Below are 13781 nucleotides of genomic sequence, written 5' to 3'. Positions count from 1 at the left end.
TAAAACTGATTAAACAGAAGCTCCACTATTGAATGCCTCCCTCTATACAAATGGTTGGTCAAGGTGTCCAGCCCTTGCCCTTGCTTCTCCCCCAAAGGGGCCCTTTGGTGGTTACACCGCCGGGGGCGGGCCCGCCACCACTAGCAGTCTTCCTATATAGGCTGAGCAGCAAGCTCAGCAGCTGGAACCAGGAAAACTGCCCAGTCACCCCTACAGCCCCAGTCCTGCAAAGCCTCTCCGCAAGCAGTCCTGGGGGGAGGCAGATGGCAACCAGGGAGGGCAGAAGAGAAGAGGCAGGCACCCCAGTCTCACACCCTGGGGAAGATGGTCTCCTCTTCTCCTCTTCTCCAGCAGGCTTCCACTGGAGAATTTTAATGTTGTTATTATCTTCTTGTAAACTGCCCAGAGACGTAAGATTTGGGCGGTATAAAAATGTTAAATGAATAAGTAAATAAACAAACAAACAGACGGAAGTACTTTTTCACACAACGCATCATCAACTTGTGGAATTCTCTGCCACGAGATGTGGTGACAGCCAAGAACCTGGATGGCTTTAAGAGGGGCTTCTATAACTTCATGGAGGAGAAGTCTATCAATGGCTACTAGTCAGAGGGCCACCTCCAGCCTCAAAGGCAGGATGCCTCTTGAGTCCCAGTTGCAGGGGAGCAACAGCAGGAGGGAGGGCATGCCCTCACCTCTTGTCTGTGGGCTTCACTGGGGCATCTGGTGGGCCACTGTGCGAAACAGGATCCTGGACTAGATGGGCTGCCCTGGGCCTGATCCAGCAGGGCTGTTCTTATGTTCTTATAAACAAAGCCTGCCAAGCCACAGGCATTTCCCCTGGGAGGAAGGGAACTGCTGGATTTTGCATAAGGCTAAGCTGATCTGGGTTTAATGGACCAGATGGCCCTGGACTCACCAGTCCCTGTGGCGGCCAGGTCACCGGGCACAGAACGCATCCATTCCCAGTGTCATCAGGGATGGTCAGGATGGAGTGGGAGGCATGCTCTCGGATCCCCATTGCCCCTATTGTCCTTCAACTGCTCCACCAGGGTAGAAGGTGGAGGCAGTACCGGTTTCTCTACACAGAGGTGTGTAGAGGAGAGTGGTAAGCAAAATAAAGGTTGGGGGGGGGGTTAGCAGAGAAAAGGGGAGTTCTTTTGGAGAAGGAATAAGAGGAACAGGGGAGAAACAATATTCAGAAATAGTAGGCAGAAAAAGGAATAGCAGCTATTCAATAACTAGAAGCATGGCGAGGAAGACCTTCTTTCTGAAGCAGCAGCAGCACAAACTGAACTGGGAGGGGCTATCCTGTTCCATCTCTTAAAGCCTTTGCTTAATTGTGTCCTGCCCTCTGGAGCGTGCATAGAGGATAACCTACGTGAAATGTCCTCACCCAGCAGCCAAGAAGCACTCTGTACATGGTCAGAGGCCCTCTGGAGATCCTAGGTCTGGATCCAGCTATAAAAGCCAGCCTGGGAAGCCCCATCTCAGCTGAGCCTGCTCAATTCCCACTTCCCTGGCTGATCTCTGCCTCACAGGCTACAGCAGCTGACAGGCTTCCTTCCTTTAATGTCGGCAGGGGAACTGAAGCCTCTCAGGAATCCACACCCTCTGGCCGCATCCTCTCGCACAACCCCAGATACAGGGAGTGGAGAGGGTCAAGTACCACAACTGCTCTGTGCATGCTCAGAGGCTTTCACTCACTCCGTCCCATGTTCCAGGGCTATGCCTTGGCATTCCAGACAGGCTCTGGAATTCAGACAAACCTGTGCAGATATGGAAACTGGAGCCATCCTCTCATGGTGACTTCACACAAAAATAGATGCAGGAGCTATATATTTAATCCCCGTAGACATGCCTCAGCCTCTGTGGGGATGCGTCCCGGCAACGCAACTGATTGGCTGGGCAGCGGAGCGGAGGGACGCACCTGATTGGCTGAGGCGCGTCTGTGGTGGAGGACAGAGGCGGCGGCGGGCCTGACCCGGCAGCGGAGGCCCGGCCGGAGAGAGGTAGAGAACGGTAGCCAGCCCCAAAAAACGTGCAGATGCTCTGTGCGGGGGTCAGCTTGTTATTATTTAAAATACAGTGGTCCCTCGACTTACGAACTACTCGACATAAGTATTTTTCGAGTTACAAACGGCAGTTTTAGATCCGGTTTTAGATGCGGTTTTTTCGACTTACAAATTTTTAGATGGGGTTTCCTCGACTTACGAATTTTACATGTGGTTTCCTTGACTTGCCTGCCTGTTTACTGCCTGTTTATTCTTGAAAAGAAATGTTCCTGTGCAGTTTGCAAGCCTTACTGGGGGTCTGGGTCTTTTTTCTAGGCTCCGGAACGCATTAACCCGTTCCCAATGCATTCCTATGGGAAACCGCTTTTCGACTTACGAACTTTTCGACTTACAAATGTGCATTCGGAACGGATTAATTTCGTAAGTAGAGGGACCACTGTATGTATATATCGCCACTCACAAAAGTGCCCTCAAAGCTGTTTATGTTGCTCAAAGAAACAAAGAGAAGTTTCCATGTCCCAAGTGGGAGTCGCAATTGAAACAATCATTCAGCCCTCAACCCTTTTGTATCTGGGAAAGGTCAGCTCATCAACTCAGGGCTGCCTCTGAGGGCGTGCAGAGTGCCTTTCCCTCTCAACCAAAGTCAGCACTCTACTCTCTCCTGGAATTCCAAAGAAACACTTCTGAGTTAGCAGGCAGCAGGGCTTCATTCTCACTGGAGGCTGGGCTGACATCAGGATAGCTTTGCACAAAATGTGTGTGTGGTGCAGTGGTTAGAGTGTTGGACTAGGACTGGGAAAACCTGAGTTCTTCAAATCCCCATTCAGCCATGAAACTCACTGGGTGACTCTGGGCCAGTCACATAACTCTCAATCTAACCTACCTCACAGGGTTGTTGTTGTGAGGACAAACATAACCATGTACACTGTTCTGGGCTCCTTGGAGGAAGAGTGGGATATAAATGTAATACATACATACATACATACATACCTCCCTACAGTTCTGGGGCACGATCCACCCACAATCCCTCATGCACAAGTCCCCTTTCGAATAACCAATCCTCTTGTGCAGTTTCTATTAGTTTCAAGGGAGCATGTGCAGAAAAGATTCCTGGTGGATTGGGCCCACCATGGTCTGATGGCTGCCCAGCCCACAGTCTGCGCTGCTGTCCATAGGAGTCTGTTCTGACTAATTTCAAGCTGGCTGCTGCGTATCTTTCTGTTGTACTACTAACTCATTATTATTTGCAGAATTTATTCGGTTTTGTTTGGATGTACTGCAATTTTGATTATTTCTGTATAGGTTTTTATTGCACATTTTTGTTGCTGCAGCTGGCGGCCTTGAATAGGTGGCAAGAAATGGGGGGCACACATTCTTCAAAATAAAGTAAAATACAACAGCATAAATTGATGTCATTCCATGCACGGTTGAAGAGGAACTACAGGAGTTTAAGAAGCCTGCAGCCGGAGAGCGGGCGAGGACAGTCGTGCTCTGGCCGGAGGAAGGGCATCGACCACCTCTGTTTGCCATCACCGCCCCCACCCCAGGGTAGGCCATTTGGGGGGTGGAGACCCGCCCCCACCCCTGCCTGGAAGCAACTGGGACGAGACAGAAGGGGCCGCTGATGGGGCGGCGGGGGGGGGGGTTAATCCTCAGTGCAAGCAAGCAACACGCAGTTATTTTTACAAACATATATTCGTTTGTTTAAAATCAAATCAAACATGAGGGCGGCAAGTCCGAGGGGGGGAACTGCTCGACCCATGGGACGCAGGGTCAGCGAGCGGCGCTCCCCTCTGCCGGCCCCTCTCCTCTCCGCCGGGCGCACCCGCCCTTCGCCGGCACCAGCACAGCCTCTCCCCGGCCGCGCAGCACCACCCGGGAGCCCCCGAGCAGGAGGACCGCCACTGCCGCCCCCAAGCAGCCCGCGTAGCCTACCTGCCCGAGGAGCCCCGCCGCGGGTGTGAAGCTCCCAGCAGGGCGTCTGCTTTCGCTTTCCAGCCTGCTGGGGCGGGGCTGCCTGAGCTCCCCGCCGGGAGGCGCTTCATTGGGGCCGGCTGCGGGAGAGGGGCCAGAGGCAGCCACCCAGCCTGACTTCCAGCAAAGCGCCGCAACGGTTCCCGGAAAGGGCTGCTGGCCGGCTGGCCACCGGCGGGCAGAGCCGCCGCCTGCAAAGCGAAAGCGAAAGCGCCGCTGCCGGAGCTGCTCGACTCGTCGCTCCTTCGTCACGGCTCCGAGAAGCGGCTCCGAGAAGCAGCCCCGAAGGCGGCCGCGCTGCTGCTCCAGCCCGACGACACGCAGGTGGGTCGCAGGCCCCGCCAGGCCCGCCGCTGCTCTCTCAGCTCACGCCCGGGGCGGCCCTCGGTTGCCAGCAGCCCCGCCGCTGCCTGCGGCTTGTTGTTGTCCTTGCTAAGAGAGAGTTTCGCCTGCCCGGCCGCCCAGGCTCTTTGAGCGGACTCCCGAGGGGCTGCTGGAGATGCCGGGGCGGCTGCGTGGCGCGCCTGACTGTGGCGGGGCGGCCGAGCGGGGCCTTCAGTCGAGAGGAGCCGAGCTGCACGTTTGGGCGGCTGCAGCAGCAGGACAGCTCCTCGTCGGGGTGGTTCAGACGAGCGGAGGCCTGAAGACGGCGGGTTTGCATTCTCCACGGGGCTTTGTTTCATTGGGCTCCTTTTGATATTACTTTTAATGTGAGCCGCCCTGAGCGGGATTGCGCTGGAGGGGCGGGACAAAAATGGCTCAGGGTGGTTAGAACAAATAAAAACAAATTAAAAGCAATTAATGGTTGAAATCAAAACTAAATCAATTAAACAATTAATCATTTAAACATTAACATTAAAATAATTTAGAACCAGCATTAAAAATTTAAGCCATAAATCTAATTAAAAGACTGAGTGAATAAATGCCTCTTCAGTGCCTTTTAAAAAGTTGCCAGAGATGGGGAGACTTATTTCAACAGGAAGCGCATTCCAAAGCCCAAGGACAGCAACGCAGAAGGCCTGTTACCAAGTAGCCACCAAATGAGTCCGCAGGAACTGCAGGCAAACCTCTCCAGATGATCTCAACAGGCAGTGGGGCTCATGGTGGTGATGATGTTCTCTTAAATACCCAGGGTCTAAGCTGTTTAGGGCTTTATAGGTAAAAACCAGCACCTTGTATTTTGTACTTATTGGCAGCCAGTGTAATTCTTTCAACACAGGAGTGATATGATCTCTCCTAGATGACCCAGAGACCAACCTGGCTGCTGCATTCTGGACCAACTGCAGTTTCCAGACTATGTACAAAGGAAGCCCCACATAGAGCACATTGCAGTAATCCAGCCAAGGTTACCAGCATGTGTACCACCGTTTTGAGGTCATTCATCTCAAGAAACGGGACACAGCTGGTGTATCAGCAGAAGCTGATAAAAAGCACCTCTGGCCACTGCCTCAACCTGGGACACCAGGGAGAAGTTCACATCCAGAAGCACCCCCAGACTGTGTACGTGTTCCCTCTGAGGAAGTGTGACCCCATCTAGAACCAGCAGATCAATATCATCTCCTGAGTTGTGACCCTGCATAATAAGTACCTCCATCTTATCTGGACTCAGTCTCAGTTTGTTATCCCTCATCCAGCCCATTACTGCCTCCAGCACTTCAATGTTGGTAGCCCACATTAAATCTAGATTAAAACTATTGCAGACAGACCTCTCCAGCAGATCTCGGTGGGTGGTGGGGTTCATGCAGAAGAAGGCATTCCCTTAATTACCCAGGGCCCAAACAGTTTAGGGCTTTATAGGTTATGACCAACAACTTGTATTTTGCCTGGAAACATATCGGCAGCCAGTGCAACTCCTTCAGTACGGGAGTATTATGGTCTCTCCTAGACGACCCAGAGACCAGCCTGGCTGCCGCATTCTGGACCAGCTGTAGTTTCCGGACTATGTACAAGGGCAGCCCCACAAATAGCACATTACAGTAATCCAGTCTGGAGGTTACCAGCAGATGTGCCACTGTTTTGAGGTCATTCACCTCAAGAAACGGACGCAGCTGGCGTATCAGCCAGAGCTGATAGAAGGTACTTCTGGCCACCGCCTCAACCTGGGGCACCAGGGAGAGGCTTGGATCCAGAAGCACCCCTAGACTGTGTACCTGTTCCTTCTGGAGAAGTGTGACCCCATCCAGAACAGGCATATCAAAATCATCTCTTGAGTTTCAACCCCGGACAATGAGTACCTCTGTCTTAGCCGGATTCAGTCTCAGTTTGTTATCCCCCATCCAGCCCATCACCGACTCCAGGAAGGCATGTAGGTTGGTATTTAGAGAGAGGAAGGCTGGTCTTGTGGTCGCAAGCATGACTTGTCCCCATAGCTAAGCAGGGTCTGCCCTGGTTGCATATGAATGGGAGACTTGATGTGTGAGCACTGCAAGATATTCCCCTCGGGATGAAGCTGCTCTGGGAACAGCAGGAGGTTCCAAGTTCCCTCCCTGGCTTCTCCAAGATAGGGCTGAGAGAGATTCCTGCCTGCAGCCTTGGAGACGCCGCTGCCAGTCTGTGAAGACAATACTGAGCTAGATAGACCAATGGTCTGACTCAGTATATGGCAGCTTCCTAAGTTCCTATGAGGTTATGCCCTCTCCCGATGATGCTGACATGGAGAAATAGATTTGGGTGTCATCAGCATACTGGTAGCACCCTGCACCAAATCTCCTGATGATCATTCCCAGCGGCTTCATGTAGATATTAAACAACATTGGAGACAATATGCAGCCCTGGGGAACACCATACAAAAGTTCAGATTTTGAGGAACAGCAGTCTCCAAGGGACACCATCTGGAACCTGCCCGAGAGGTAGGAGCGGAACCACTGCAAAGCCATGCCTCCAACTCCCAACCCCCTCAGACACTCCAGAAGGATACTATGTTCAATAGTATCGAAAGCCGCTGAGAGGTCCAGAAGGGCCAACAGAGTCACACTTCCTCTGTCAATTGCGAATTGGAGATCATCCATCAGGCTGACCAAAGCAGTCTCCACTCCATAGCCAGCCCGAAAGCCAGTTTTAAATGGGTCAAGATAATCAGTTTCATCCAAGACTGTCTGGAGCTGTGAGGCCACGACCCTCTCAATTACCTTGCTACACACATTTGATATGGTCCGACACTCTAACAGGGATCCAGGTAAGGGAAAGGCTATTCTTATAGACCACAGACACTCCACCTCCCTGCCCATGGTCCCTTACCCGCTCCTCAACAGAGTAGCCTGGAGGAAGAAGCTGGGACCACACTGGGACCCCAGCCTCCCCAGCCATGTCTCTGTAATACATACCAAGTCAGCACCTTCATCCAGAATCAAATCATGGATGGTTTCTGATTTGTTCTGGATCGACCTGGCATTACAGAGGAGCAAGGTGAGGTTCCAAGGATGATTGGCACTGCTCCCCAAGGTCAAAGAGCTGGCAGGACAGCCGGAAGGGGAAACAGCTATTAGATTTCCAAGTCCCCTTCCCCTGTAATGGCCCATTGACCTGCCAATGTTCCTTCTGTTCCCCACCACGACCAGAATGGCCACCCCAGAGTCAGTAGATATGCCCCCCCGTCTCCCCATCTCCAGTTAAGCCCAGACACATTCTAAGATTGTCTCACCCAGGACAAATTAAAACAGAAGCTCCACTATTAAATGCCCCCCTATACAAATAACTAGGCCAAGAGACCTGGCCCTCCCCCTCGCTGTCCCCCAAAGTGATAGTATAAGTACAGTGACTTATATTATATTAAATTTAAAAAATACCTGTAGCCCCTTTGGGGGCTTCCTATACGCTGTGGGGTGGGTCTGCAAAGGTTCCCCCTCCCATCGCTGGCCTCTATGGCTTTGCAGGGACCATTTGAGCATGTGCAGTGGCTATATATATAGCCACTGATAACAAAATGGCCACCGCACATGCTCAAATGGCCTCTGCGATGCCTGGCATGGCCTAGGGCCTCACAGAGGCCATTTGAGCATGCACAGTGGCCATTTTGTTTTTGGTGGCCATTTAAAAAAATTTCTTAATTTTAAAAAATGGTGACCCCCTTTCAAGTGGTGCCCGGGGCATGTGCCCTGCCAGCCTCACCCTAGATACGCCCCTGCATGCTCTTTGTGTTTGTTGGGGTTGCAGAATGAGGACTGCTTGTAACCCACACAACCTTTTCTTTTTTCTTTTTTGGCAGATATTTCAGAGAGAGGAGAACAGGATCATGTATGGTAAGCCACAAGACAAAACATCACAATCTGATGAGAGCTTGACATGAGGGCTTTTCAAAACATTTGTTTAAAGCATTGAATGACGCTGACAGTAACCAAAACTGAAAAATCTACCTTCATTTCTTACTTCAGTGGTGAGTGGGGGTAGAGGTGTATCTAGGGTGGGGCAGGCAGGGCATGTGCCCCGTGCACCACTTGAAGGGGGGGCGCCATTTTTAAAAATTATTTTTTTAAAATGGCCGCCAAAAACAAAATGGCCACTGTGCATGCTCTAATGCCCTCTGTGAGGTCCTAGGCCATGCCGGGCCTTGCAGAGGTCATTAGAACATGTGCAGTGGCCATTTTGTTTTCAGCAGCCATTTTTAAACAAAAAGATTATTTTTAAAAATGGCCACCACACATGCTCAAATGGTCCCTGTGAGGCCGTAGAGGCCAGTGGGGGGAGGGAAAACCTTTGCAGACCCCCTACGGCTTTTAGGAGGCTGCCAGAGAATCAGGGCTTGTGAATAATGAGCTGAAGCTTATGAGCTAGGATTGTATTCATTTGCTCTTACTTTGCTTCTTGTGATAAGTGAGTTAAATGTGATGTCTTAATAATGTGGCTATTAATGGTGAGTTTGTCTTTGAATCAGTGTGAAATCCTTAGTATTAAGGCCCACTGGGAGTTTCTTGCTCTCAGTCTCTCATTTTAACTGTCTTTATGAAATACTAGAATATATTCCAAGCAGTGACACAGTTGACCCTGCATATCCTTTAATTATTTTCAGAGTATCTGGGAAAAGTCAAATTCTCCATTTATTTTTAAAACTTATGTAACAATGATGCTACAATGCATAGTAGAGAATTAGACAGGCACTTCTGTTTAGTTTTCCAAGTACACCTCCACATAGTATTTGGGTATTTCATGAGCCCCAGCATACTGAAATTTGTAGTTTCCCAGCATTTTTGGGTCTGGCTATGTCCACTGCTAAATAGTTTTTGAAATATTAAAAGATTAACGAGCTTGACTTGTATTTTTGTGCTGATATTATGGTAAAGTTATCTGAAAGATGGATCTCAGATGTTTGGACAGGGGGGCGCCATTTCAGTGCTTGCCTTAGGCGCTATTTCCCCTAGATACGCCTCTGCGTAGGGGTGATTTTCAGGACACATCAGTTGTGAAAGCAGGGAACTCTTGGAAAAGACCGGCCAGCCCTCAGTGCCACGGATGGTTCTCAAGCACTCGCATAGAAAGCTTCACTACAGAGTATCTAACCTATCCTGAATATCTGATCCTGAGCATCTAACCTTTCCCAGCTTTAAAAGGGACTTTGACAAATTCATGGAGGCCAGATCTATCCATGGCTATCAGTCTGAGGGCTATAGGCCACCTCCAGGCTCAGAGGCAAGATGCTTCTGAATACCATAAGTACAGCCCTGCTGGATCAGGCACAAGGCCCATCTAGTCCAGCATCCTATTCCTATTTCACACAGTGGCCCACCAGAGGCCTCTGAGGAGCCCACAGGCAAGAGGTATGTGCATGCCCTCTCTCCTGCTGTTGCTCCCCTGCAACTGGGATTTGGAGGCATCTTGCCTCTGAGGCTGGAGATGACCCACAGCCACCAGACTAGTAGCCATTGATAGATTTCCTCTCCATGAATCTGTCTAAGCCCATTTTAAAGCCATCCAAGCTGGTGGCCATCACCACATCCCATAGCAAGGGATTACATAGATTAAATGTGTGCTGTGTGGAAAAAGTACTTCTGCTTGTCAATCCTAAATTTCCTAACATTCAGTTTCATGGGGTGACCCCTAGTTCTAGTGTTGTGAGAGAGGGAGAAAAATTTCTGCCTACCCTCTCCACTCCACGCATAATTTTATACACTTCTTCGATCATGTCTCCCTTTAGTCACCGCTTTTCCAGGTAAAGAGCACCAGATACTGTAGTCTAGCCTCATAAGGAAGGTGCTCCAGGCCCCTGATCATCTTGGTTGCCCTCTTCTGCACCTTTTCCAGTTCTACAATACACATCTTTATAGTGGGGCCTTCAGTGATCTTAACATGGTTTTTAATTGTTTAAATTAAAAATGGATGTCGGATTCAAATGAGAGGGGAGATTCAGAAGAGAGGCAGTGAGCGGCACATCGTCCCTCCTGCTGCTGCTGTGTTGCCACTGTTGTCACTGGATTGCGGGAAGCGGCAGCAGTGAGGATAGCAATGTTGCTCCTCCTCTCAATGCCTCCACAGCTGGGGAGGGCACAGTTTGGGTGTCCTCTGCAGGGCCTGACCCCAGAGCCTTGTGGGGAAGGGGAGATTCCACTGAGAGGGGCAAGGGTGCTCTTGCTGCTGCTGCTTCCTAGGAAACCAAGGTACACCCCTGTTATGTGGTGGGGGTGGTGGGGGCACCACGGCAGAGCCCCTTGCCCAGGGCCTCAGAGCTGGCCCTGCCAGGGCTCTGAAGCTCAGGCCAGCTGGGAGGGGGAGGGACGGCGTGTGGAGAGCTGCTTCTGGAGAAGAAAGCTCCCTGTCCCCTGCTCACTGAATCTGGGTGCATTGCTTGGCCCTCAGCCACAAACCGTTCAAGTGCCGGATGGCTCAACTTCCTGCTTTGATGCCATGTATTCTTTCCAGTGGGTGTCAAAAGATTCCTTATCTGTTGACAGCCAGATTTATTTGTTTTTTACATTTATATCTCGCTCTTCCTCCAAGGAGCTCAGAGCAGTGTACATGCTTATTGTTATTCTCACAACAACCCTGTGAGGTAGGTTAGGCTGAGAGATACATGACTGGCCCAGTCACCCAGTGAGTTTCATGGTTGAATGGGGGATTCGAACTCAGGTATTCCTGGTCCTAGCCAACACTCTAACCACTGCACTGTGCTGGAGAGCCCCATCCTGCTTCTTCTCTTAACGTATTCTTACAAACCCACAGGAAAGGGCAGAGAATCGGAACTGAGGGTCATCCTGGTTGGAAAGAGTGGAGGTGGGAAAAGTGCCACCGGAAACACCATCCTCGGCCGGAAGGAGTTCCAGTCCCTGCTTGGGGTGAAGGCAACCACTCTGACCTGCCAGAGAGGGTGTGGGAGCTGGAACGGCCGGGATGTGTCAGTGGTTGACACGGCAGACATCTTTGATCCAGAATCCTGCCGTGAGGACTCCTGCAGTGAGGTCATGCGCTGTGTTGCGCTCTCCAGGCCTGGCCCTCACGCTCTGCTGCTTGTGACCCAGGTGGGTCGTTTCACCGCCGAAGACGAGGAAGCCGCAAAGCAAGTGCAGGATGTGTTTGGGCTGGAGGCCACCAGGCACATGATCGTCTTGTTCACCCGGAAGGAAGATCTGGGGGATTGGGCCCTGCAGGATTACGTTAAGAGCTCGGATAACCAGGCTCTGAGGGAGCTGATTCGGAAGTGTGGGGACCGATTCTGTGCCTTCAATAACAGGGCGGTCGGAGCAGAACGGGAGAAGCAGGTCTCTGAGCTGATGGCCATGATCCAGGGAATGGTTTGGGATAATGGAGGAAGTCATTACATCAATGAGCTGTACTCGAAGCCCAACTTAACAAATGCAACGATCAGATCTTACCTGGCAGCAAACAGAAGGGCCAGGCAGAGGGCAGAGGGAGGCTTCCTATCCTACAGAAAAGCCCTTGTGATCTTTGCATGTGCTGCTGCTGGTCTTTTACTCCTTTATTACTGTCGGCATCATTTCCCCAGCGGTGCTGCTTTTCTTGGTCCTGAATAGCAGTTGAGGAGTGAGTAAATCCAACTAGATCTCTTGTTCTCGGCTGGCAAGGGACTGACACGTGGATCATCTAATAAACTAATGGACAGTGCTTAGTTCTCCTCCTTGGTTTCATGTCACAAATAAAGTTACTAGCAAATCATCATCTTAACTGTACATTTCTTGACTTAGCCGATGAACACAGATGGGTTACTGTAATGTTGTCAGGACTCAACCCTGATTCACAGGGAACAGCTCAGAATAATAACCTCCGTTTTAATCTGCAATATGTAAAGTGATCATCTTGCTAGTGCTCTTGTTACTCCCAAGCCAGGAAATCTGGGCTGGACCTCTCACAATCATCTATAAGCCTGCTGTGTTGGGGTCGCCCCTCCAACTCCCTGGCTCCACCCACCTTGCCACCTTCCAAAGATGCTTCTGTGGGCCAAGATGGGACCCTCCCCCCACCCCCACCCCAGAAGTCCCCCCCTGCAGAGTTACAAAGCAGAGGGTGCTTCCACAACTGCCCGGCTGCTTTGGTGGGGAGGCCCAAATCCATGCCCCTGACCACAGTCTAGGACCAGCAGGCCTGGATTTATCACCAGAAGAGAGAGGGGAGGGGGTCCCTGCCATGGTTGGCTGTTGCTATTTCATGACTGGCTAAGCACAGGTTGGGGAGGAGATGCCCTGAAGTTCTCCCAGTGGCCAGAGGGAAAGTGAGAGAAGGAGAACCAGTAGAGAAAGGCCAAGGGTGATAAGGAACTATTAGCCCAACTAGCTGCCTTGTTCTTACTGTATTTACCTGAGTATAGGCAACTCTGAATTTAAAGCAATGATTTAAAGGATAGCAGTTTAATACAGGTTATACCTGTATTTACCAAAAAGAAAGAGGGCTCTGAATTCAAGATGATCCTCCTATATTTAACAAGCAATAACAGACAATAAACTTGTCAAGTAAATATGGTAGCTGGCAAGAAGCTGACAAGTGGGTCATCTAATAAACTAATGAACAATGCCTGGTTCTCTTCCTTGGTTTAATTTGTTGGCCGACAGGAACTGCGTGGTATCTGATGCAGCAAGCAAAATCCCCTAAGGTGTGAGGGTACAAAGGTTTCAGATAAGCCAGAAGGGGACAGAGTAGAACCAGGAGCAGAGCAGACAGAAACAAATTACAGCTGGAGAAAAAGCTCAAATGAAGTTAAGGGAGACAAAGAGGAGAGCTGGTCTTGTGTTAGCAAGCATGACTTGTCCCCTTAACTAAGCAGGGTCTGCCCTCGTTGCATCTGAATGGGAGACTTGATGTGTGAGCACTGCAAGATATTCCCCTCGGGATGGAGCCACCACTCTGGGAAGAGCAGAAGGTTCCAAGTTCCCTCCCTGGCTTCTCCAAGGTAGGGCTGAGAGAGACTCCTGCCTGCCACCTTAGAGAAGCCGCTGCCAGTCTGTGAAGACAATACTGAGCTAGATAGACCAATGGTTTGACTCAGTATATGGCAGCTTCCTATGTTTGTATGAGTCAGCACACGGCAACTCCAGGTAACAGTCTCAGCATATAGGTGTTTATATACCAATTCCAGAAGCCTCTGATACACCTCTACCATGTCTCTGTTCTGTCACCTTTTTCCAAACTAAAGAGCCCCAGGTGTTGTAACCTTGCCTCATAAGGCAGGTGCTCTAGGCCCCTGATCATCTGGGGCTCTTTACTTTGGAAAGGAGGCAACTAAGGGGAGACATGTTAGAAGTTTATAAAATTATGCATGGATAGAGAGAATTTTTTTCTCCCTCTCTCACAGCACTAGAACCAGGGGTCATCCCATCAAACCGAAGGCCAGGAACTTTAGGACCAAATAATGGA

The 13781-nt window shown here is 50.5% G+C and overlaps 2 protein-coding genes across 5 annotated transcripts in view; both read left to right on the top strand.

Moving 5' to 3' along the window:
* LOC128329530 (uncharacterized) overlaps nt 1-13781 on the top strand; it is a 215141-nt gene that overhangs the window by 165888 nt on the left and 35472 nt on the right. The gene's annotated exons all lie outside the window — the stretch shown is intronic.
* On the top strand, nt 3887-12092 carry LOC128329537 (GTPase IMAP family member 1-like). 2 transcript variants are annotated; one of them, XM_053260935.1, is made up of 3 exons: nt 3887-4313; nt 8194-8227; nt 11139-12092. In XM_053260935.1, the coding sequence occupies exons 2-3, from the start codon at nt 8221-8223 to the stop codon at nt 11945-11947; spliced, it is 816 nt and encodes a 271-aa protein (XP_053116910.1). In that variant the 5' UTR covers nt 3887-4313; nt 8194-8220; the 3' UTR covers nt 11948-12092. The 2 variants fall into 2 exon arrangements, with proteins under 2 accessions (XP_053116910.1, XP_053116909.1); XM_053260934.1 differs by having other exon boundaries at nt 8194-8361.

The sequence above is a fragment of the Hemicordylus capensis genome, chromosome 6, assembly GCF_027244095.1.
Source record: "Hemicordylus capensis ecotype Gifberg chromosome 6, rHemCap1.1.pri, whole genome shotgun sequence".
Lineage (NCBI taxonomy): Eukaryota > Metazoa > Chordata > Lepidosauria > Squamata > Cordylidae > Hemicordylus > Hemicordylus capensis.
The sequence above is the reverse complement of the archived record's forward strand: the minus strand, read 5'-3'. Positions and strand labels throughout refer to the sequence as shown.